Source organism: Sturnus vulgaris, chromosome 4 (genome assembly GCF_052056855.1).
Source record: "Sturnus vulgaris isolate bStuVul1 chromosome 4, bStuVul1.hap1, whole genome shotgun sequence".
NCBI classification, from domain to species: domain Eukaryota; kingdom Metazoa; phylum Chordata; class Aves; order Passeriformes; family Sturnidae; genus Sturnus; species Sturnus vulgaris.
Genome location: NC_142246.1, coordinates 22,122,751 through 22,146,881, shown reverse-complemented (window position 1 = coordinate 22,146,881; position 24,131 = coordinate 22,122,751). Strand labels below are relative to the sequence as shown.

The following is a 24,131-nucleotide window of genomic DNA, read 5'->3' as shown; positions in this document are numbered from 1 at the left end:
ACATGAGCAATTTGTCAAGCATGAGATTTATTTAAATATTGCTTAAAGTATATTTTAAGTATTGCTTTCGACATTATTATTTATTAAGTTCGGAAAACAAATACAGCCACTTCTACCAAAACAAGAATGGACAAGTCGTAAGATAGTCTGCTCTGATGCTATCAAGTTCCTGCAATCATTGAGTGACTGCCAGCTTTCATGCTTTCTGAAAAATTGACTTCTGAAAACCTGTTTTGCTTAGGTTGTCACAATATTTTTGAATCTTGATTTCAATGTCAATTTTAAAATTTTGTCCATCTGTGTCTCATAGATGGCTGAGGCTGTGGGCAGGTTTCTTTCATTGTGACTATTGCTATGGGACATTGGAGTCTACAACGGGTACTGTTGCAATCTTTCAGTTGTGCAGTGAATGAAAGAATACATTTCTGATACACCTATGCAGTCTACACCTTTCAAAACAATGAGGCATTCACAGTTGTTCTGCTTTTCATCTCCCTGCTCCAAAGTTCAGTAAGAGGAAACAGTGCTATTAATTTCTAACGCCATACACTCTAATTATATTGGCCAGCTAATTACTGATTAGATAGAAAGCACTCCCTATTAGACACATGAAGGTGATCACCTCTTATCACATCCCAGATAAATGCTGCTCAGTGTGTGCGCTCTGTTATCACTATCTTTAGTTCTCTTTGTAAACCAGTTACTTGGAGCACTGAGAAGGACAAGACGTCATTAATTGTAACGAAATGTTGGCCTTTCCTGTTTAGAAATGTCTGAGAAAAATACATGAGGGTGGGCACTACCTTGATCCTGGGAACATGAAGGCTCCTCTCTTCCAGTGAGCATCTTCAAGCACCGTTGAAGGGGCCACCACTTCCCCTGGCTGTAACTGTGGTCTCATGCTGAAGGAGAATTCCAAGGTTTTGGTCAGCCACGTGTGCACCAGGCAGCATACACTCTTCTTGTGGTCCCAGAGGAGCTGCAGCTGGAAGGACACATAAAGCAAAAGATAGCCAGTCACCTCCTCCTAGCATGGCATTGCATGAGCTCAGGGCTCTGTTCGTGTGGATTTTCCACGGATGCAGCTTTCTGCTGCAGCAGATGTTGACCAAGCTGGCTGCTCAGGGAGGTGGCTTATTCAGCACAATCCCTGCAGGTGCATTGAGGTGAGTTTATGTCCAGGCAGCCAGGATCAGAGGAGACGTGGGAACAGGGGCAAATGTTATCATTCCCAGAAGAAAACTGGTCTGTAACTCCAAATGGAAAAGTCTCAGTCCCTATCTGAAAATTATGAACTTCGCAATTTTTTGTACACCTTTTTTAATGTGTGTGTGTAAGTGTGAAATATTCTATTAAAAATTTGATCTGTTGAAATACAGTTTTTCATCAGAAGTAATAAATGATGGATATGTCCATAACAGTCTTCTTTAAAACTGCATAAACCCGAATAAAACATTCCTTGTGGTGTTGGTAGGCTAATGAAATATGCTATAAAGACTGTATTCATAAAAGGATATTCTATACTGCATAGTCTTGGTGTTGGAAATTAGCCCAAGCCAACTCTCGCTACACTAATTGTTCCTTACCCTTTGTGCTCCCTGACTTCTGCAGGATACTGATGGTCAATAAATAATCATGCTTCCTTTAAGTAGAAAAGTATCTGCTGTTAAAGTAATGTTCTTTGATTTCTGTTGATTATGTAGGAGTAAGTCCTTTAGCAGGCAAAACTCTGTCTGAAGTAAAAATTTTCATTTCCTGGATGTGAACTACATAATGAAGCCATTAATTGTAGACTGCCATTGAAGGGAGTCAAACCTAGTTTGCTCAGAAGCCACCTACAAAGCATAAGGTGTGATTAAAACAATAAACTGTGAAATAAGGTGAGACTAAAACAGTGTCTTCTGAAAAGTCTTTGATTCTTCCCTTTCTCAATACAAACAGTGCTAATTACAGGAGGGGCAGAGAAGTAAAATCGTAGCAGTTACCCTTATTATCTGGAGTCTTTATTTTGTGTTGGATGGATGCTTTAGGTGTGCTTACTATCTGTTTCATTTCACTAATGATACTTCATAAATTATATGCAAATAAAGAATGCAGATGGGAATGATTTCAGACTAAGTATGAGATTTTTATTGCTGACTATCAAAGACTTTCTAAAATGCTAATTTTTTAGACATAATCCTTTGATCACTATAGATAATGAATTTAATCAAATAAAAGTCTGACATTGTTCTTGTGATTCTAAATGGGAAGTGAACAGTAGTCTGCCAAATTTAATTGTTCATTTGGGCTATACTGCTATCACTTTGCAAATCTCAAAGCCTTGTATTAGAGAATATCCTTCTTAAGAAGTATAATATATTTCTGGAGACATGCCTGAATATCACTGGCTTGAGAGCACAAGTATTCCTCACTTCTGAGAACTGAATTAATACTTCCTCTTAGTGCTGCAGCAAGTTGCCGTGCTGGGTGTATTGTGGGTTTGCATAAGGCAAGATTGGACAGAATATTTATAGGTTAGCTGGAATGTGGGGTGATGTGAACTGCCACATTCCACTGACAGGCTGATGGCAAGGCTGTGGCACGGTTCCCCAGCTTTCACAGAGCTCTTTAGTTTGCAGAAGTGAGGCCACCATAACATCCCACTAAGCCATGGCCAATATGGGCCTTGCAAAAGCCTCCTTTAGACACTCAAATCATGTAGCCAGCCAAGTTATGATTTACCTGAAGAAAAAAAGTGAAACAATTAGGAGGGAAAGGAAACACCCTTCTTGTCTTCTGCCTAACAATCCTCCCATGGGGGAGCCATAACTTAGTTCCAAAATATTAAGAAGCCTCTTTGACTTGGTACTAGAGGAAAAAATACACCCCTGAGGAAAAATATTGCAAGAAAGAAGAACAGCACTTTTCGCCCCTTTTTCTTAGACTCAGGTAATTCATGTTTGTATTTCTCAGGTATTTATTCTACTGTAACTTAAACTCTACAGTAAAACTGAAACAATTATGAAATGCTGTTTGTAGGATACCTTCTAACATAGACTTTTAGGTATGAATCAAAATACTGAGGGGAAAATGCTCGTTCATTCCATAAATATTAGGATTTTTAAAGCATCCTTCTGTATCAAGTTCTGATAAACACTTCTATGAGCATTTTTATGTGAATTTCTCCTGTCCTTTTCAAACCTCAGTTATAAGCTTCTAAGCTCCTTTAGATGGTTTAAGAAGGAATAAAAAACTTTGCAAATTCATAAACTTGTGTAGTCCTGACTCTGCATCCGTGCACCAGCTCTTCCCCATGTAACAAAGGGAAATTTCTCAGAAGTGACCCAGAGGGGCTGATTGTGGAGGAAGTACCACCAGCATCTTCAGGGGTCAGTGAGAAGTTCCTTCAGGAAGGGGCCAAGAGCCCCTTCAATGGCTCTCGAGAAGAGGTTCTCTCTGTAAGCAGGTCGGGGTGAGGGTGAAGGGCAGACACCTGGTGCTACACCCCTTAAGGTGTTGAGAGTGGCTTCCCCACCCTCCTGGCACCCCAGCATGCATGTGCCTCACAAGTCAGGAATCTCTGTCCTCAGGTAAGGTCGTGCCTTAGGCAGGGGCAGGGAGCAGAGGAGTGGGAGCAGTGCCCTGCAAAGGCACCCATCCCTCAGCCCGGGGCTGCCTGGGAGGGAGCAGCCAGTGCTGGGAGGAGGGACCACGAAATGGGAGAGGCAAGAAAATTTCAGAGGGTGAAAGGTATCTTGGGAAGATGTGGGAACACCTGTGGAAAAGACACTGGTATGGCTCTCCCAGAAATTATTATTACTGTTTATTAGTTCAAGAGCAAAGAGCAAAGGCTCTTTTGTGCCTCTTATTTCAATGTTAAAGTGCCAGAATAAGACAAACTAATCTTTAACAAAACATACTTCCTCCTGTTTTTCCTGGGACCTCTGCCATAATAATGGTGTGTCTGGGCTGGGTGTCCCCAGAGCAGGTACAAAGAGGGAGGTGTAAGTCTCTCCTCACCAACCCTAGTGATACAGTCAGAATACCCTTTTGACATAGTTCTTCCATGCAATGTGCTAAGAAGAAACACTCCACCTTCCTGGAACTCCTGTGTTTGCAAGAGCAGATCATGCCAGACAAGCACAAGGGGAACTGGTGTTTCATAAAATCACAGAATGGTTTGGGTTGGAAGTGGCCTTAAAGATCATCTGGCAAGCCTCCTGCTATGGACAGGGAGCCTTCCACTAGACCAGGTTACTCAGAGCCCCATCCAGTCTAGTGTTGAACACCTTTAGGGATGGGGAATCCACAAACTCTCTGGGCAATATTTTACTTCAAAATGGAAGTTAAAGCCTTTGCAGAGCTTTTAATTACAAAACAAAAGTTGCAGGCTTTTTGTCAGAAGTGGGTTCTAAACAATTTTCGCAATGTGAGTGGCACAAAGCTCACCTCCTCAGAATCTCCCTGAGGTTCTGCTTCTCTGCACACACCATTGCAGGATTTCTCTGTCAGGGATTTTGTAGTCTTCAACCTGATGAGGAGATTTTCATTTCTTTAAATGCACTGGAAAATTTTATAGTCAGAATAGGGAGGATGCTTAAAGTAAGGTTGGGAAAATTCTTCTTCTGTGTGCAAAATATTATTCTGCCACATACATATATGCTGATACAGCTACCCAGCTGTGGGGTGGTTCATTACTCATTGAGCCAGGACAGCATGTGGACTTTGGTTTATCACTATTCTAACATCATATTAAGAATTAATTTGTTATCTGGCAGCGATGGAAGTGAATGTAGTTTCTTGAAAGGCTGACTGCTTGGCATTCATTCTGTTTTTGAAAAGTCCTTCATCAGCAGACAAAGGGTGGTGGGGCTGATATAACAGAGGAAGGATACCTTTACTACATTTGGATGTGTGCCATGGAAAGCACCCACATACCAGCAGGGAAGTACCAGTGCTGACCCTGGGGCAAACTAGAAAGAAAATGCTCCAGGGAGAGCAGAATCCATGTATCAGTTGCTGTAAATGTGTGCAACAGTAAGATCTGGTAAGAATATGGCTGAACGTGGGATTATGTGTTTTTACCTTTAATCTCTTCATTAATAAAGATGTAATCTGCATTAGAATGGGAAAACATGATAGATAATCAGATTATAATTTTCTAATAAATCTTATTCTGACTCCATGCACTGTGCCTTTTACTTTCTACACTGTATTTTATTTAGGTAGTTTTTAAGACCTCCTGTAATAGACTGGGCATCTCTTTTGCACAAACAAAAACTCACAAGATTCTCTGCTTGGGCTCTGAGCCATTTTTTCTCCTGCATATTTTCTACTACAGTATCCAGGAAGTATACACATGCAAAAGACACGATTTGGTCTGTAACAGGCATATAATTGATGGGAGATATGATGAAAATTCATGAAAATTTAGTTCTGAGGTAATGCTGGAGTGTATATAGTTACTATCCACAATGAATTAAAAAGTGTGAAGGCAAGGATTATCTGGGTTTATTGCAATGGCACTGCTGGCATGTTAATCATATTGCATATATGATGGTGTAAATAGAGCATAGTAGCAGCAAGCACATAACCTGTACTAGAAATGATGGCATGGAAAGAGACAGAAAGCAGCAGGTAGTTCCTCAGTTCACCATGGACATTGTCCTTCCCACACAGTAACAGTCCCTCAAACTTGGCTGAAGTGTAGCTCAAGCTTATTATAAAGGTATAGAATCTTAACTGGAAGCAAATTTCTGTCTCCTCTTTTATTCTACTGACAAAAATAGCTTTCTAAAAGTCCATTACTCCTTTAACCATAGTCTATAAATGCTTTTAATTATATCACCTTTTATGGTATGACATTAATTACAAATATTTAAATGTATAATGGTTCAGGGATCACAGCAGACAGTTTCTCCTGAAGTGTTATCAATAAAAGCATCCATGATAGAGCTACAGATTTATGGCAAATAAATGCTAATTTTACATTTGCTAGACAGTATAAACATACTGAGATGGTTAAAAAGATACATTTGTTGAAGGAAATTTCCAATACAAAGAAAAGTCTTTTTTCCACTAGGTGTCAAAAAAAAAAACAAAAACCAAAAAAACAGTGGAGAAAAGGTGATAAAAGCCATTTTTCCCTATTACTGTTTATGGATGGTGCTCCACATATATGACTGGGCAGAAAGATGGAAATACATCTGAACTCTCTGGAACAATATAAATGTCTTCCCTTCCCTTGTAGATCAGGTTTAAACTGGGTATAATCAGGCTATCTGTGAGAAAATAATTATAAGAAACATCTGTATATGGCCATTTGGATGAAGTAAAATACTAAACTTGCTTTTCTTACATATTTGTGACAGTAAGACCACTCTAAGTCTAATTAATGATAAGGAAGTATATCATGGGAATAATTTCTCTGAGTCAAAATAATCCTAAAATTAAAATAATAAATTATGAAAAATATCAAAATGATCCCTTCCAAGTAATATACAGTAAAAATATTTTTAAGATTTCCCATTTGCAATAGCTCTTTTGTGAACAGAAAACACTGTTTTTTGTGTTTATCAAATGGGCACAATTTTGATTGAATTTTTCATTTAGAATTGGTCTTGGAAGCAATTTCCAAGCAGCTGTATTTCTGTGGATTATTCCCTCGGTGTTGTTCATGACATACGGAATTACTAAATGTCACAAATCATCCTGGGACACCACATATTGTACAGTGCAGATTCATTTTGCCAAGTTCAGGTTTTTCTTTCTTAGCTTTAGAATTTGGAAACAATCCCAAAGGTAATAGGGAAGTTTGAGAACTTTCTCTTAAACATGCCTCTTGGCTGGCTCCCCTTCCTGTTTTCTTGGCCTCTCCAGGGACACATAATCAGTGCTACTCATGCAGTCCTTATGCAGTTGCCTACAGGCCTTCTCAACTTCTTGCATTTCAGAATAAAAACAATAAAAAAATTGAGCAGACTGTTTTAAAAACGAGGCTTTTTCTTTTAATTCACAAAGTCTAGCTGCTATAGTGCTGGTTAATGAAGCTACATGTGACTGCTCCCAGCTCTCCCACACCTGCTATGTGAGGGGTTGTAAATCAAGCGCAGTAGTTTGCCTTGTTTTGCTTCTAACCGGGTCAACCTCCCACCAAAGCAAAATTCCAGAAAGCAAAACACCAGAACAATTGGTTGCTACTCATAATGCTTCTCTATCATCACATACAGAGCTTCATAATAATAAAAACCTGGATTTCTTATTCAGGGATTTCACAACTGGAGATAACTTGAAGTATCTCAGTTTATCTGCACTTGGATATTCCTTTCAGCTATTTACCTTTTCTTATGATTTTGGTACAAAAGGAGTTGGCTTTTTTCCATATCCCTTCATTTACTAAACCAAACTCAGGCCAAAAGGCATTGATGAAGCTCAGTACAAGGTTTGGATTGATTTATTTGTTTATAGTTAAGAGGGAGAATGAAAGCTGAGTTCCAGCAACAGCTACATGTTTACATGAATTTGAATTTAGCAAATGGAATCTGCCAATTTAAAAATTCACCTTTCTAAAATCCTATGGGCTTAAAATTCATTTGTCAATAATCATAATTTATTTATGAATATGAATTGTAAAAGGAGAACTGTCATTCTTTCCATTTCTGGAGATATTTGGATTTCAAAATCTCACCTCCGTTGCTTTTACAGCTGAAATAAGCACCCTTTGCCTGGATGTCAGATGATGTCCTCCCTCACATCCTGCCTTTCTCACCCTCTCCCCAGTAATATTGTGCAATACTAATCTTGAAAAGAATCAGCTTTGCTTTGAATGGAGCAGGAAGCCTTTTGGAAAGTAGTATGTGGTCAGGTAGTGAAAGTGTTGTTACATGATGTATGCCAAAGACATGAATCAAAGACATTTAGGCCTTTTGCTAACTTACTAAGCACCTCCTAAGCAAGGTTTTGGGCTTTGATCTTCCAGCCTTAGAGGCCTTTTACCACTGTTTAATCTAATTATATCAAACCTCACTGGAGCCAGCCAGAGTCCCCACACACTGATCACCATAAAGTGAAAGCACTGTTTTAAGTACTCATTTATTCCTACCTGTGGGCAGGTGTGACAGGTGTGGTTGTCACATCCTTCTAAATATCCCAGTGCAGGATCTCCTCGCTTCCCAGCTTCTCCTCCTCAGTGCTGGAGTCTTGTCAGCACCATCACTGTGAATGTCATGGTCACAGTTCTGGATATGTGGAAGTGTTACAGAGTAACAGAAAATTTAAGAGAGGATGAGAGCCCCAGTCAAATACTGCCAGGGGAGTCCTTCTGATGCCAGCCTGAGTTGAGGTCTGCTGAGATACACGTGACAATTACTGAGGAAACTGTGAACAGAGATTTTATGTGGTCCCTGCAGAAGGACTCTGTATTCCTTCAGAGCTTCTTTTGTGCTGTCAAACGATTCTGTAAGGAAAGAGATTCTCTCTCTGGCGCTATGCTGCCAAAATCATGTTCAGCTCTAACAAGAGAAAGCCATGAGGAGAGGAAGTCTGAGGTGCTGGGATGCAGGGGTGGTGTAGAAGGTGACTGGGCAGGATATCCTACACAATCCAGGGAGATGTAGCAGGCTCAGGCAAACATTAGCTTTGGTTTGGAAGGGGGTTGTTGTTATGCAGTGAAAAGGGCGTTAGATATTGTCAGGAGGTCTGGATTACACATCCTCTGCATTGCTGCCAAGTGCTGCTGTGTCTTACTGTGTATTTCCTTGGGCCATCCCTCACACTTCTGTTTCCTGTCCCAAAGTCACAATCTGATCTGGTTCTTAGGGCTCTCCTGGTGCCCTGACTGCCCTTGCACAGAGCAGTCCTGACCCCAGCCTGTGCTTTCACAGCAAACAAGGGTGATTCGTGCCTTTCTGAAGGTTGGAATTCACCTGTGTTGGTGCGGACATTTGAAATGCCTTTTATTTGCCGTTTTAAATATATCTCTATTCCAGGAATAGAAGTGTTTATCAAATAAAGACTGAGAGCAAAACAGAAAAAGTAATAAATTTTCTGGATTTTTTGCTCATGGTGGAATTCACAGCCATCAGAAAAGTGAGCACAATAACTAATAGATGTATTTAAATTTATTTCTTTTAAGTAATTTTGCTGACACTATGAAGTAAGGAAATCTTCACTGATTCAGGAATTCCTTTAAAGGTCTTAAGCAATTAATAAGTTGAACTGAACTGACAAGTCTGTTAGATTCATAATATTGTTTATGGACACAGAGGAAGCACACCTTATATGAGTAAATTAAAAAATGGTTAGTACAGTGGAAAATGTATCAATCTAATTCTAGACTTGTTATTCGTCTAGGTCTAATTGTTGCTAAAATAGAATGATGATTCTTTTAGACAAAGTCTCAATTATAGTAATATGGTCCATCTGTTCTCTCAGGGAACCAGCAGTAGGACAGGAGGACACCACCTAAAGCTGCACCAAGGGAGGATTAGGTTGGACATTTAGGAAGAAGTTCTTCACAGAAAGGGTGATTAGACAGTGGAATGGGCTGCCCAGGGAGGTGGTGGAGTCACCATCCCTGGAGGTGTTTGAGGAAAGGCTGGATGTGTTGACAAGGTGGTTTTGGGTCACAGGTTGGACTTGATGATCTCAGAGGTCGTTTCCAGCCTTATAGTTCCTGTGATTCTGTAATACATCTGAAATCATAGCACGTGCAGTTCTTAGTAGACATCCTTTTCTCAGGGTAGTGGCCACCCTTGCACTGCACCTCTGAGTCCTGAAGTCAGCAGCTTTCGGCTACTGAAGAGGGTGACACAGTAAGTCATCAGCCTCTGAAGTGCCACTTAGGGAGGAAGAATTTATTGATGCAATTGATTTTTTCTTCCTCCTTCTGGGATCCACCTGAGGTACTTCTGTTAGTTTGCTAACATACTTACACACTTTAAATTTTCTTCTTTGGTCTACACTATCACATTACATCAGAATTTAATATATATGATGCCTTCTACATAGGTGAGTTACTGTTTCTTTGTTCTGCTTTCCCTAAATACAGTTTAGTGCAGATCCCACATCTGTCTTTCTCTGTGCCTTCCCCTGTGTCTCTGCTTCTCAGGGTCTCTGCTATTGTATCAGACCTATGTTTCTCTCCATCGTTGTATTAGAGTTGTTAATTAATATTTTATTCTATAGGAAACAACTTCTTATCATGGCTACCAATTTAAAACTGAGATTATACGACACAATGATAAACAAATAAATTATCTGTAGATACTGGGTTAGTTAGAAAAATTGCTGCAACAGCCAAACTCAGTAAAACAGAGCTTCAGGCAGATGAAGGAGAGAGGAACCTGACAGGGCTCAGTCCCAAGGCTGTGCAAACTCACTGCAAAAGGGATGGCCTGTCTGTAGCAATGATGTGGCCACATTGCAGGGTTACCAAGGCCCTAAAGTCTTCTGCCCACAGGCAGTGAGGCTGTCCATCCCCCTGCAGCAAGCAGTGCTTCTTATGCATTTGTTTAGGTCAGAAGGCACCTCTGGACATCATCTGGTCCAACACCCAGCTCAAAGCAGGGCCAGCTTAGGTGGCCTTCAAAAGACAGCAATGGCTCTGCTCTTCAGGGCTGCTCTTAACAGTGGCTTTTCTCAATTAATCCAAGGTTGTTGTGGTTTAACTCCAGCTAGAAGCTAAGCACCACACAGTCACACATACCCATCCTCCCTTCCCTGACCAGATGGGGGAAGAAATAGGAAGGATAAAAGTGAGAAAACTTGTGGGTTGAAATAAAACCTGACTAATAATTAAGATAATAGTAATAATAATTAATTAATAATTATTCGTAATAATAATTAATAGTAACAAAGCCAATATTAATAAATGGGAGCAGCATAATGAGTGGGAGGATAATAAAAAGTAAAACCCAAGAAAGATGAGATAAAAATTGAAACATTCATTGGAGGTGAAACTCCTCACTACCAATCAAATGATGCCCAGCCAGTCATCAAAGGGCAGTCCCCTCACCTGCATTTTTGTTGGGCACAATGCCATATGGTACAGAATATCCCTTTGGTCAGCTGTGTCCTCTCCCAGCTTTTTGTGCACTCCCAGCCTACTCTATGGTGTGGTGGTGCAAGAGGCAGAAAAGGCCTTGGCTCTGTGTCAGCACTGCTCAGCAGGAACTAAAACATCTCTGTGTTATCAGCTCTTCTCCTCACAAACCCAGAACACAGCCCCATACCAGCTACTGTGAAGAAAATTAATTCTACCCCAGCCAAGACCAGCATACCAAAAGGTAAAGAGGCCAGAGTCAACGGCCTTAATTGTCTACATGAAATAAAATAAACCCCTCAAGCATCCCAAAACTATCACTCTCAAAAAGAGTCCTACTGAATAGTAATGACCTTAAAATAATTTCAACTTTAAAAGCCAACTTTCTTTATGTTGGTCTAACATTATTTTAGTTGAGCAAGATGGAGAAATAAGAGCCTGGGCAAGGTATTGCTGGCACACCTCTTTAACTCAAGTTCATCCAGCAAGCTTGCCAATCAATTACGAGGCCATATCTCTGATGACACTGCACCTATTCCTGTGCAGAGCAGGAATTCCTTGTGACTTGGGGGGTTCCCAGAAGCTGGAGTGTATCTGCCTGGGTGAAATGTGGAGCCCAGCAGCCTGGGGGAGAGCAGGGTGGGGGAAGTGAACAAGGAAGACGATTTTTGCTCCCTGGAGCCCTTGGTGAGCTGGGAAGAAATCTGTCAGTGAAAGGTGCTGTATGTCCAGGATCACCAAAAGCAGCTATATTTATATGCTTATCTTAGAAGTACATGTTTTTAAGGTATTTGCTCAATGTATCAGTCTACTCAGATGGAAATAATCAGCAGGGAGAGTGGTGTTTTATTTAAACAGTCTCCTTGGCTATATTTCATGGGGATTTATATGCTTAAATAAGTCATAGAGGGTTACTTGAGTGAACCAGCCAGTGGCTGATGCCAGAGCTGAAAAAGAGCAGAGGCATCTTGCAAGCCTGCATATTGAGCTGACACTAGGCCAGTGTGCCCTTCTCACTGTCCCAAGGAGAGTACTCTGTATTTCGAAAAGGCATGTGAGTTCAATGTGGCAAAAGTATGATAAAGTTCAAAGGCTGTGAGTTGTAGTGGAGCAAATAAGGAAATGAGAAATATATAAAGAGAGGGTGCCAAGAGGATGGAGCCAGGCTTTTATCAGGGGTGCCAAGTAATAGGACAAGAGGCAATGGACAGAAACTGATGCACAGGAAGTTCTGCCTAAATATGAGGAAGGATTTCTTTACTGTGGGGGTGACCAAGCACTGGAACAGATTGCCCAGAGAGGCTGTGGAGTTGAGTGGAGATATTCAAGAACCATCTGGACATAATCCTGTACCATATGCTCTGGGATGACCCTGGCTGAGTAGGGAGGCTGGACTAGATGAACCCCTGTGGTCCCTTCCAACCTGACCCATTCTGTCATTCTGTGAAATTAATTTCCAAGCAGTGATAGCAATTAATCATGGAAAGGACTTAGATGCCATGAACTCTCCATGTCTCATTTCTAAATAAAATTCTAAAAAACATATAACGATTTGGAAAATAAATCATTCAGGCAAGGCTTTGATCCATCTTGTTTACAATGTAAAATGAAAACTTTTCTGATAAACAATTTATAAATTGATCTACATATTTCCCTCTAGTGGCAAAGCAACAGAGTCACTATTTGATCTCGGGTTGGTAATTAATCTGATGCTGTTTTGACTTGTGGCAGTTTTTCTTGTAATATATCCCCATAATTGAAATTACCATGTTCTGGATTATGGTTTGTAATATTCCAGGAAGTGAAACTACTCCATTCTCATTCCCCCCTTTTTTTTTTGGTAAAACATCAACCTTATTCACTTCTTGTCCCTAATGACCTTATTTTCCTATTTCAGATTTCCTGTAAGAAAAATAGTAATGAGTAAATGATGTTAGCTATCAGCTCTGTGAATCTCAGCCTAAATCAAGTAAGTGTGTAGACAAAGTCCTGATTGATTTATGGCAATGCTAACATTTTTCATAATCCCAAATAAATCTACTCTTTCTTCTTAACAAAATTCTTTGTTGTTGTATCCTTAAATGACCTGTTAGTAAATAACTGTATGTTTATCTAGATAAACAAGTTCTTAGTAAGTAAGCCCCAGACATTTGTTTCTCAGCTTGCTCCTTAGCCAGTTTATTCTCAGTTGTCCAGTACCTTGCACTAGAGATGACTGACCAAAATGTTGATAATAGACCAGACAAGTGGTCCCAATGTTCCACCATGCAGTCATGTCCTGTCTTTAAGAATTTGAGATTTTTGTTGAAAATTATGTTGATATTCTAATATTTCCCCCCAAAGCCTTATCATTCCAATAATTTTTTTTTCTGAGGTAAATAGCTACATTGATGCATCTTCTAAATACTTTTACTTAGTTTTGACTGGACCAGAATACAACTAAGTGATTAGGGTTACTTGTGACTGTACCACTGGACTGTGTGGATATGGGCTGAACAGGTGTGGGCTGAATTGAAGGGATGCAAGAGTATGTAATGAGATTCAAACTGGGAAAACCATGAGTTCATTTGACTGGGGTTGGATCAAGACAGAGAGGGGCCAGTTAATGGATGTGGATGGAGGGGAGTATAGGAAAATGCAACTGGGCAATGTTAGCTCAGTGAGAGGGAGCTATGGGCCTCCTCCTTTCCAGGCTTGGGTCCAGATTTGTAAAAACTGTTTTGTTTCATTCTCACCATTTCTTCCACACATATTTCTGAAAGCCTTTCCTTTATAGTTGGAAGTGGTGATATATATCATGTATTTGACTTACAAAGTAATTATTCCCTTCTTTATGCCTGCCTTGCAGGGCTCCTCCAAGAACAAGCTCAGCCATATCTGCTGATGATCTATTTGAGGAAAACCTTTCCCAGTCCCACCCTTCTGGGTGTTGATAGGGCAGCAAATTAAAAATTCAAAGCCTCTGGCATAGGGGTGGCTGTTTCAGATACAGCAGAAACTGAAGATACCTCCTCCTATCTTTCTTTGATGTTAATCAGTTATCAAGACATTGGCAGGTTCCAGCACTCTGTCTAAACCAATGATGTAATTTCTACAAGCAGGCTTGAAGCCCTTGGCAAACCAGCCCTATTTGTTTCTGCAGTCCTTAAGAACTCTGTTATTGCTATTCCTGATTGAAATTCAAGGCCTTTGGAAATTCAGTTGATGTTAGAGCCAAACTCAGAATTCTGAAGCTCTCCATTTCTGGACACTATTGGGGCAGGGACCTGAGCATACCTCCTGTGCTAGAGCTGGCTTGCATAAACACCATAGGCAGCAACTGAGTGACCAGGAACATTTTCTGGAGGGTCACCTTGTCCTTGGCTAAGCCATAAAGTCTGTGTAAGAGATTATATAACAAAATGTCACTGTAGTCGAAATAGCAAGAATAGGTATGATTAGTGGGTCAAGAATCTTTCACTTTTCTCTCTTCTCTCACAAAATACTCATCCATTTCACAGAAGTCCTAAAGCCACTTGCATCCACTCTCCATGTGAAAAAGCTTCTCACTTCATGCCTTGTCCAGTGCCACATTATTTTTTTCAGGCATATGATTTTATAAATCAATGTTTATCAATCGATTCATCATCTTTATTGCACAGTACCTTACCATGACCAGAGACGTTGAAATGAAGAAAACCGTGTCTAATTCATAATTGCTCAGAGACCTCACCTGCTCTTCAGTGACTCCCTCTACGCAGCTTTTTTGTTCATATGAGCTCTCAGTTTTATACCCAAGGTAGTGGAAGAGTGCCAGCATTCCTCTCCCAGGGCACAATCACAGGAATTCCAAGGGTGCTCACTGCTCAGAAATGGCAGGCATGGCAGAGGCTTACACACAGACCAAGATGGAAGTAAATGGAAAACTTAACATAGCTGTAAATAGGTAGAACTATTATTTAAGCTTCCACATATAGGAATTTGCTGCTTTAAGGAAGATCTTTGGTATGAAAATTCTCTAGAGAGGATAACTGTAGTGACCTCAGATATTCTTACTTACTTGCCAAGTGACAAAAGCTAGTAGTTTGCTATTTAAAGGGTATTTGAAAGGACTCCAAAAAAGAACAAATAATCTTTTTAAAGTCTAATAACTATAAGGAGATAAGTAATGTCAGATTATCAAAGACAGTATGGGCAGCCTCATCTCTGCGGGGAGAGAATGTTTTTCACAGTAGTCACTACCGAACTTAGCAGTAAGATCTGGTGATGTAAGACTGAAGCTAGAAAAATTGCAATTGGAAATTGTTGGAGGTTGAATTGTTCCCTTTCTTTCTGTGGTATTTTTCCCATTGTTATGCTAAGTACTTGTGGCTACACCTTAGTAGCAATAGTTTTCTCTCGCAGGGGGGTGGGTGATAGGGGGAGACTGGAAAAGGAAAGGTGGGACAGGGGTCTGGGCCGGGCTCTCGCTCTCGCTTGGCTCGTGGAGTGGTAGGAGGATGGCCCGTGCCCTGATCTGGCATCTCCCCTGCCATCCCAGCGCCGAGATCCACGCTCCCTGCCATCAAACACCGCTCTGCTGCTCTCCCACTTCATCCTGCTACCTCCGGGCACTCTGCCGAGCACCACGACCGACACCGTGAGGGGGGAGCGGCTCCTCCATCCCTCTCAGCCCTGGGCGCTGCCGCCATCACCCAGCGCCTTCAGCTGCGCGGGGCCTGCCCTGCCCACAGCACCGGGAACTGAGCGCAGGGAGAGAGGCCTTGGCCAAAGGGACTGGAACTGAGCTACACTGCTCTGCTCTGTTGTCAATTTTTATAGCTGTTGTTGTTTCTGCTGTTTGCCTTGTGTGTTAGATATCAGTAAAGAACTGTTATTCCTATCCCCATATCTTCTGCCTGAAAGCCTCTGATTTGAAACTATAATAATTAGAAGGGAGGGGGTTGCACTCTGCATCTCAGGAAAGGGGTTCTCGCCTTTCCTTAGCAAATACCTGTCTTTCAAACCAAGACAGAAATGAGGTACAAAATTTTAATTGTGAAGTTAATTAAAATACGGAGGGTCTCATTGTGGACTGTGGCGGATCCCTCACCACCTGAAGTCTTATAGCAAGACTGAATGTCTTGGAAACAATTTCATTATTTCCTCTTGAGATTACTGGACCTTATACAGGAATCACTTGGAGAAACTCCATGTTCTGTTCTTTGTCAGAGGTGTCAACATGGTCCCTTTTGACTTTAACACCTGTGAAAAAAAATCAGAGCCATTTTCCTTCTCTGTAATAAGAAGGCATTCCATGACATGTCAGAGACTATGAATGGAGAATGTGAAAAACTTAAACTAGGAAGAAACATGAGTTACTTATGAGTAACACAAGGCAGCAAAGTACACACACGTGGCATTTTCAGAAAATCTGCTCCCTAAGTCAACAGGAGAATCCCTGCTGGTGTCAGCAGACACAGGTATAGGTTGCTGCTTAGTGCTTTTACGCTCCTTCACCCATCCTTGTAGGTGGCAGAGCAGGACATCCCTGCACATACACGTTTGTCGGTGTGACACTGGCATGGGACAGTGACACAGATATCAGTGCCAGCCCTCAGCTTCAGCAGGTCTCAGGTCACCCCCAAAACAAAGATGGGCAACAAACCAGTCTGGAATCTGCCCAGCTCGGTACTCAGGGAAGGTGACATCCTAAAAGGTGCCAACAATCTGACCACACTGACCCGATGGGAGGAGACTCTTCCTGGGAGATTCCCAAGGGAGAAATGCCTCAGGAGAGGCTCAGGATATGACCACTTACAAAAATAAAGTGAAGATCTATTTGTTTTACTTCACATGATGGAAGTTCATTTTTACCAATAATTGAAATCCATTTTCATACATTTTCTAAATAAACATACAGAGTGAGCAGAGCTTTTTCCTTGTGAGCATCCCCTTACATTTCCTCTGCAGCCAGTCAATCCCACATCCTTTAAATAAAACATTCATAGGGCAGCTGCAATTAGCAGTGCCTTTACATGTGTTTTCTCACTGTGCACAGACAAAAATCTCTTTGCTAGAGATAGCTTGGGCTGTTTAGGATCGAAATAGTTGTTGGGATACTAGAGCTCTGCCATGCATCAGTCTCCAGGTAGGTCATGCTTTCCTGTCCCTCCTCCCCTCACTTTTCTCATGCCATGGGGAAGCCTCTCTGCCTGCCTACTCTGCTCCCACACCTGACCCAAATCCATCCTTCCTTCCTTCCTTCCTTCCTTCCTTCCTTCCTTCCTTCCTTCCTTCCTTCCTTCCTTCCTTCCTTCCTTCCTTCCTTCCTTCCTTCCTTCCTTCCTTCCTTCCTTCCTTCCTTCCTTCCTTCCTTCCTTCCTTCCTTCCTTCCTTCCTTCCTTCCTTCCTGCCTTCCTGCCTTCCTGCCTTCCTGCCTTCCTGCCTTCCTGCCTTCCTGCCTTCCTGCCTTCCTTCCTGCCTGCCTTCCTTCCTGCCTTCCTTCCTGCCTTCCTGCCTTCCTTCCTGCCTTCCTTCCTTCCTCCCTTCCTCCCTCCCTCCCTCCCTCCACACAACTGTGAGGGAGGAGCTGTGGTCTGGCTGCAGACATCCCATGATGGAAATGTCTCTGCAAAGCAAGCTTGGCTTGAGATGAAAGCTGTAGCAATATCTCAGGTGAAATCTGCTCTTCCTGTGTGATGGTCCCTTGTGGTCCCCTCTGAAAAGGCAGCCCTGTGTTTCTGAGGAGAACCCACCAGATATTTGTGTAAAGAAGATCTGGCTGGTCTTACCCACATTGAGACACAGCTCAGGGAAGTGGTGGCTCTCCCAGCCAGGCTTTCTGATGCAGCTTCAGACTGCGATGAGGTGTCAAATCCAGTCCTGGAGGGGCTCTCAATGAGAAAAATAATTAAAAAAGAATATTAAAACCTTAAAAACCTTTCAGACTTCATAAAAATAAGAGCAGTCACTTAAGTTACTGGCATAGATTAACTCTGCTGATGGTCCCTGGGAATGCCTGCATGTCCATCTTGTCAGTGGAGAATACTCTAAGCAATTTCACCTGAAATCTTCCTAAGACTAAAGAGGAAAAATAAGGACAGTGGGAGGTGCATCAGCAGATGGATGGGGTGTAAGGAAGTTTCATAACTGTATGACACTCAAGCATGACAAAGCACCTTTTTAATGCAATATTACAAAGAAATTTCAGCCAGGTATGTGATGCATGCCAACCAGCATTGCCCCAGAAGCTGTCATTGCAGCACCTGGTACTGGCTGCCTGGCAAGGAGCACTGTGAGATTTTCAGTTTCTCTAATAATTAAGAGCTTGCTCCTGCCAGCTGCTGAGCATGCCCATCTTGTGTCCCTTTCAGCTGAAGGTAAGGACAGTCATATCTGCATGACAAGAAGCTTTGGTGGGATGACAGGCTTTGAGGGCCAAAATTTCATCAATAAGATCACATTAAACATTTGCATGATAAAAAAAATAAAATCTGGAACTAAAATAAAAAATCAACACCTCTGTCTACCAATACACAAACTTCTTCATTTTCTTGCCTTTCTCTTGATCTGGGTTTTAAAAACATGCTGAATTGTGGGAAGGTGTTCCAGACCTGCATAATGAAAATGCAGTCTGTGGAACTGATGAATTGCAGCTTAGCTGTTAAATACAGGACATCCAACCTTTACTGCTGCCACAAACAAACTTCTTGGCAAAACTCAGAGAAAACAGAAAATGTTCTATACATGAATAGAAGGACATATCTTTATTAAAGATAAATAGAAATAAGCTTTCTCCTTTTTCCTCAAGGAGCAGAAAGCTTATCTCTATATCATACATGTTCTTGTCAAGAACAGTTTGGAGAATTTGAGACAACCAATGGATTCCTAATTTTGAAATTATTTCAAATACAGAAATAGTAATGGGATGGTAAGATCATGTTATGGTCATCTACTGTACAAAGCATCCTGCAGTATTCAAATAAATACATACATTTTATAATCCTTGAGAACACCTTTCATCTGTGGAGAGTTGAACAATTTAAGGTTTTGTTAATAGCTCAGGATGTTTTTTATGCTGCAATTGAGAAAGCAGCTTTTAATTCATTCAAAGCAGAGACTACCTTGAGATAAGCAGGTTTTTGAACGCTCTTGCTACTTCTTCCATTCATTGACTGAGGAATATCATTGGCAGGGATATGGTGAATATCAGTCAAAATCCTGGAAGACCTAGATTTCACAGGTGATATCTGAATCTTTGACCAGACATGATGGCATGTGACTGCAGAGACTGACAATGGGAGGAAACTGAAATACACAAACTTATAAAGCAGGAAGCTGATAGAGCAGGGAAGATAAAAGGGATATTGAATAATGTAGCAAAACACACAGACTGCAGAAGTAGAGTCATTCAGGCTGAAAACTTTGTGAGTTTGATGCTATGACATTAAAGGAAATAATAGTACTGGGACTGGAGGGGAACCAGTTGCTTTTACTGTTTCAAAGTGATGTGTAAATTAAGATTAATGGAGAAATAAAATTCAATTCTAAACAGAATGTAAAGGAAATTTTATTGAACAGGTCAGAGACACTGGGAACCACAAAGGAACTGATGAGAACACTTCTAAACATTGCTATGCCTCTACATTTTAGACAGTAATGGATGGTTGGATGGATGACAAATGAGAGCAAACTATAGTACAAGGGAGACACATCAAAGCTACTACTAAAGAAAGTGGAAATGGATTAGCCACTGTCTGAGGAAATCAGATATCAGAGCTAGCAATCAAGCCATGAAGTGGAGTCTACAGGGAACAGAGAAAAAAGGAAGACCATAAAGGTTTGGGATAATGAAGATTTGTCTGTCTTGGGAAGATATCAACCAGCACTCTAAGAAAAAGATGAGTTATGGATCATCTCAGAGGCCCTAAGTGTCTCCTAGATAAGTAATATTAGGAGGAGGCTTGTCTAGTATGCCTTTAGACAAGTCCCTGTGAATTGCATTGGAAAATGGAGCTGTGTTAAACTGGTGGTTTGCATGTATTCTCATGAGGGTGACACTTGACAGTGCATTGATCATACACTGGCTACTTAATCAATATCTGAAATATATGGCAACTGCAACTTTTAAATTTTGCTCTGTACTGCTACACTGCTAATGTCCAAAGCAATTGTTGTGACAGTGACACATTTCAACTATGTCTTACCCTGTCACAACAGTGACCTCATTCAGCTTTCCTCCCTTCTCTCCTCTCAGTGACTCTCCTGTTTCTCGCTTTGTTCCACACCAGCCAAAATATTTTCTCAGCCACTTGTTTGCCATTTACTGTAGCCACTGGTTTCCCTCACTGCTTTTAGATAAATTTTGTTGTGACAAAAGAGCAAGAACCACAAAGTGGACTTCAAGTTATATGGAGGGGAGGAACAGACAATTGGGGACCAGACACAAGGACCTGTATCTTCACACGTGTTTTGTGGAAAATACTGTGGAATAGTATAAAATAAAAATAATGTGGAATGTCACTTTCCTTCATCGAGGGGCCAAGCTTCCCTAGTAGGAATCTACAGCAGAAATTGCTCTCAGATGAAAAGAGAGAGAAATGTTTTGTATTCCATATTGGCATGAAGTTAGCTAGTAATTAGTTGGGGTGAGCTAACCAAAACATTAAAAGGAACTATATAGAGCACACACAAAGCTTTCACATCAAGAACCTTGCAGAGTGATTGCTCTGTGCCTAGTGCTTATGAGTCCAGGAAACTATCCATCTAACCAAAATACAATCTTTCATCAGGCAGGCTACTGGAACTAGACAGATTTGGAATTATTGACATTTAGAAACTCATTTTCAGAGACAGGCATCAGCCAACAAATGGGAAATATCTAAGCCAAAGAGACTACTGTAATGTGCAAAATAAATAATGCACACACTGAATTATTTATTAATTAATTAACGTTGTCATAAACAAACTTTTACTGCCTAGCCTTTCAAAAAGTGTAAACTCATCTAAGTAAAAGACAACTCAAGCTAAAAGGAAGGGGAAATTATTCTGGATATTGAAAGCAGTGAAGTAAAAAAATCCTAAAAACCATTTTTGTTAAACTTCCAACCTTGGGATTCACAGACACTGGAGCTACCAAAATGCTTATGAAAAAGATGGTGTCTCTAGTATAGTGATTTATCAAAATACTTCACAAAGTTCTTAACATACATTGTTAAGAACACAAATTCCTTAATGTCATTTCAAACCAGTTATCCTAAAATCCACTCATCTTTAATTGCTAGTGACTTCACCCAGGACGTGTTAACAGTTCCTGTCTCAAAGAGTAGCAGTGGCATAAATATTTGGTAATGTAAGCCTTTTTTCCTTTAAACACATCATTATTAAAGCAAGTTACTATAAAGTGTATGGTTTTCTTACCTTGGAGTTGCTTACACAGAGTTAAGCTCCTTATCTCCTTGTCTGCTAAACTCACAGTCCAAATGATTGCCAACCCAGTGTCAAAGAGAAATTTCTTCAGCTCAATTTTTGGAATCATGGTCTTTGGCTGAAAATGCTTTAGGGAACTCTATTCTATTACAAACTCACACAGAAATGCAGGCAAAATATGAAAAGCCCTGAAGTGAAGTAGACCCAACCATTCCTTGACCCCATTAAAAGTAAGCTGGATACATGAAGCTGTTCTGGTAGTTTCCTTGGCTGCTTCCTAACATATTTTATGAGGAATAGCATCTGCTGGAAAATAGTTTCTTCCTCCCACAAAACTACAAGACTTTGAAATCTTTCCTATCCTGAGTTGGATGAAACCCAAGACTTTTTGAAGCAGTTTGTAGAAACCAAGAGATGCCTCACCAGCCAAGAGCCTGGTCTGAGGTGTTCAGCACTGATTCTCCTTCTCCCTGGCTAGCAAGCCATTTGCTCCACCTGCCCCGAGGTGAGAAGAACCATTAACAAAGAAAAGAAACCATTATGTCTGCAACATGAGCAATTTTCTATAACAAGCATAGGAAAACACCCAAGACACATTCCTTATCACTGCCCAACAGAGAAAACACTTGGGAAGGAAAACAGTGAGTGCTGTTCCCTTGGCCTGGAGCTGGCACGGTATCCAGCCTTGGGCTTTTTTCTCGTCCCAGAGGAGGGCTCTAATCCCAACCAAATGGGATGTTATGACCAAATAGCCTGTTCTGTCCTTACAAGCACTGCTCTTTCTGTCCCTTAAAATAAAAATTAAGAAAAAGAAATGGGGAAGGGAATGGAAGGGAGGGGAAGGGAAGGGAAGGGAAGGGAAGGGAAGGGAAGGGAAGGGAAGGGAAGGGAAGGGAAGGGAAGGGAAGGGAAGGGAAGGAAAGGAAAGGAAAGGAAAGGAAAGGAAAGGAAAGGAAAGGAAAGGAAAGGAAAGGAAAGGAAAGGAAAGGAAAGGAAAGGAAAGGAAAGGAAAGGAAAGGAAAGGAAAGGAAAGGAAAGGAAAGGAAAGGAAAGGAAAGGAAAGGAAAGGAAAGGAAAGGAAAGGAAAGGAAAGGAAAGGAAAGGAAAGGAAAGGAAAGGAAAGGAAAGGAAAGGAAAGGAAAGGAAAGGAAAGGAAAGGAAAGGAATTTTTTTAATATATACACACCTTAATAAAAGATTCTCAAGCCTGACCAGTGCAGGCAATATCTGCATTTGGCTGCAAAATTCATGACCAACTCTATTTGATAACTGCTATTCAGAGGTAGCTTTAACCACCACCGTTCTCTCCGGGCTCCTCCGTGTTTGTTTTTCCATATCCCCTGGTAAATTTGCACAAGGGTTCAAGGTCTGCTGCCGTGGTGCACCCTTTGCCAGCCTTGTTTGTGTGACGTGTCAGGAAGCTGCGGGTGAGCTCTGCAGTCCCATTTCAGTCCCATTTCAGTCCCCTGCCCCCCGGACGCCGGGAGCGGGATGCGGGACGCTGCCAAGGGACTGCCAATCTCCTGGAGCAATGCGGAGCTGCTGGGGCTGCCTGACCCTCCGGGACAGTTTTGTCACTTGGCCCCCAGCACGCAGCTCTGGGCGGATATGATTTCTTGGCTTTGCCCCCAGCACACCCTTCCTGCCAATTTCTCCGCATTTGCATTCTGCTGGTGCTCCCAATAGAAAAGGCGCCGCTCCCAGCAGAGCCAGCCACACCTGCTGGTGGGTCACAGTGGCCCAATTCACAGCGCAAACCTTCCCAAACTGCAGCCTCCCTTACTGCACCTTCTGCAGCTGCTTTGAGGAGTCCTGTGTGGTGATCTCGTCCAGGATAAGCCACTGTTCCCTTTGCCCCTCTCCCAATGGCACATTGCACAAGCCAGCATGTCTACAAAAACCCTCCAGAAGAGTAATTTTAAAGTCTGTGTTAGTTACTGTTCTAAATGTAAAGGGGACAGCAAAGGAAAAAAAATCTACTTAATTTTCAGATTCTGGGTAACAAAAACTTTATTGAGTCTACAACTAAAATATTAGGGAAAGACCATCAATAAATGAGATTTCTTTGGCTGAACAGGAAGCTCTGCAGGGAAAAAAAAAAATAGACTGGGGTAAAATCAGACAACTAGAATGAGGTGAAATCCACAGTGGTATCAAGTGGTGGGCAGTGACTAAATTAAGAAGACATAGCTCAAGGAATTCAGTATTTTAGGCTTGATTTTTATTAGTAGATACAAGCAAGCATGCATGGAAAGTAATCTAAACTCATTGTGCACCAGCTTCTCTGAGAGAGTGCAGTAAGGACAGCCCAGGCACTGGTACAAGCTGTACACAGCCCTAGGGCACAGTCTATCCACCAGTCACTTCTGGCTGCACTTCTTCACACCACTAAGGCAATGCTATTACATGGGCTCTTGCTTTTCCTCATCTCTTTTTTGGTTTTCTGTCCCCTTTCCCTCAAATCCTCAGTCTGTAACTTAAAAAAAGGATTACATCACTTAGTACAATGTAATTAGCTTGAAGGGGGGAAATTGAATTTACTAGGAGGAAATCCTGGTTTTACTCTAATGCTTCCTGCTTGTTCTGGATATTAGGCTCAAAAAGATCAGAGGGAGAGAGTATCTGTTTCATCATCGGTATGTTTTTCCTTAAAATATCTGGACATCAAATGTATGCATTTACTTTCCTAATCATCATAGGCATTTATTCATAGCCTTAC

At 41.3% G+C, this 24,131-nt stretch overlaps 1 protein-coding gene across 7 annotated transcripts in view; it reads right to left on the bottom strand.

The window, feature by feature from the left end:
- Positions 1-22,961, bottom strand: part of LOC148223902 (uncharacterized) — a 53,536-nt gene extending 30,575 nt beyond the window's left edge. For 4 of the 7 annotated variants that reach the window (XR_015803069.1, XR_015803070.1, XM_088163264.1 and 1 more), the window contains exons 1-3: positions 22,599-22,961; positions 17,776-17,877; positions 804-985 (exon numbers count right to left, since the gene is read on the bottom strand). Coding sequence is in view for 4 of the 7 variants with exons in the window: in XM_088163267.1 (XP_088019393.1) it covers positions 804-985; positions 17,776-17,781 (188 nt within the window). In the remaining 3 variants the exon portion in view is untranslated. Of the gene's footprint in view, positions 1-803; positions 986-8,083; positions 10,325-16,019; positions 16,247-17,775; positions 17,878-21,835; positions 21,908-22,598 lie in introns of those variants that run through there. The other 3 variants (XM_088163265.1, XR_015803071.1, XM_088163266.1) reach the window with 3 other exon arrangements.
- Between the last annotated feature and the right edge of the window lie 1,170 nt (positions 22,962-24,131).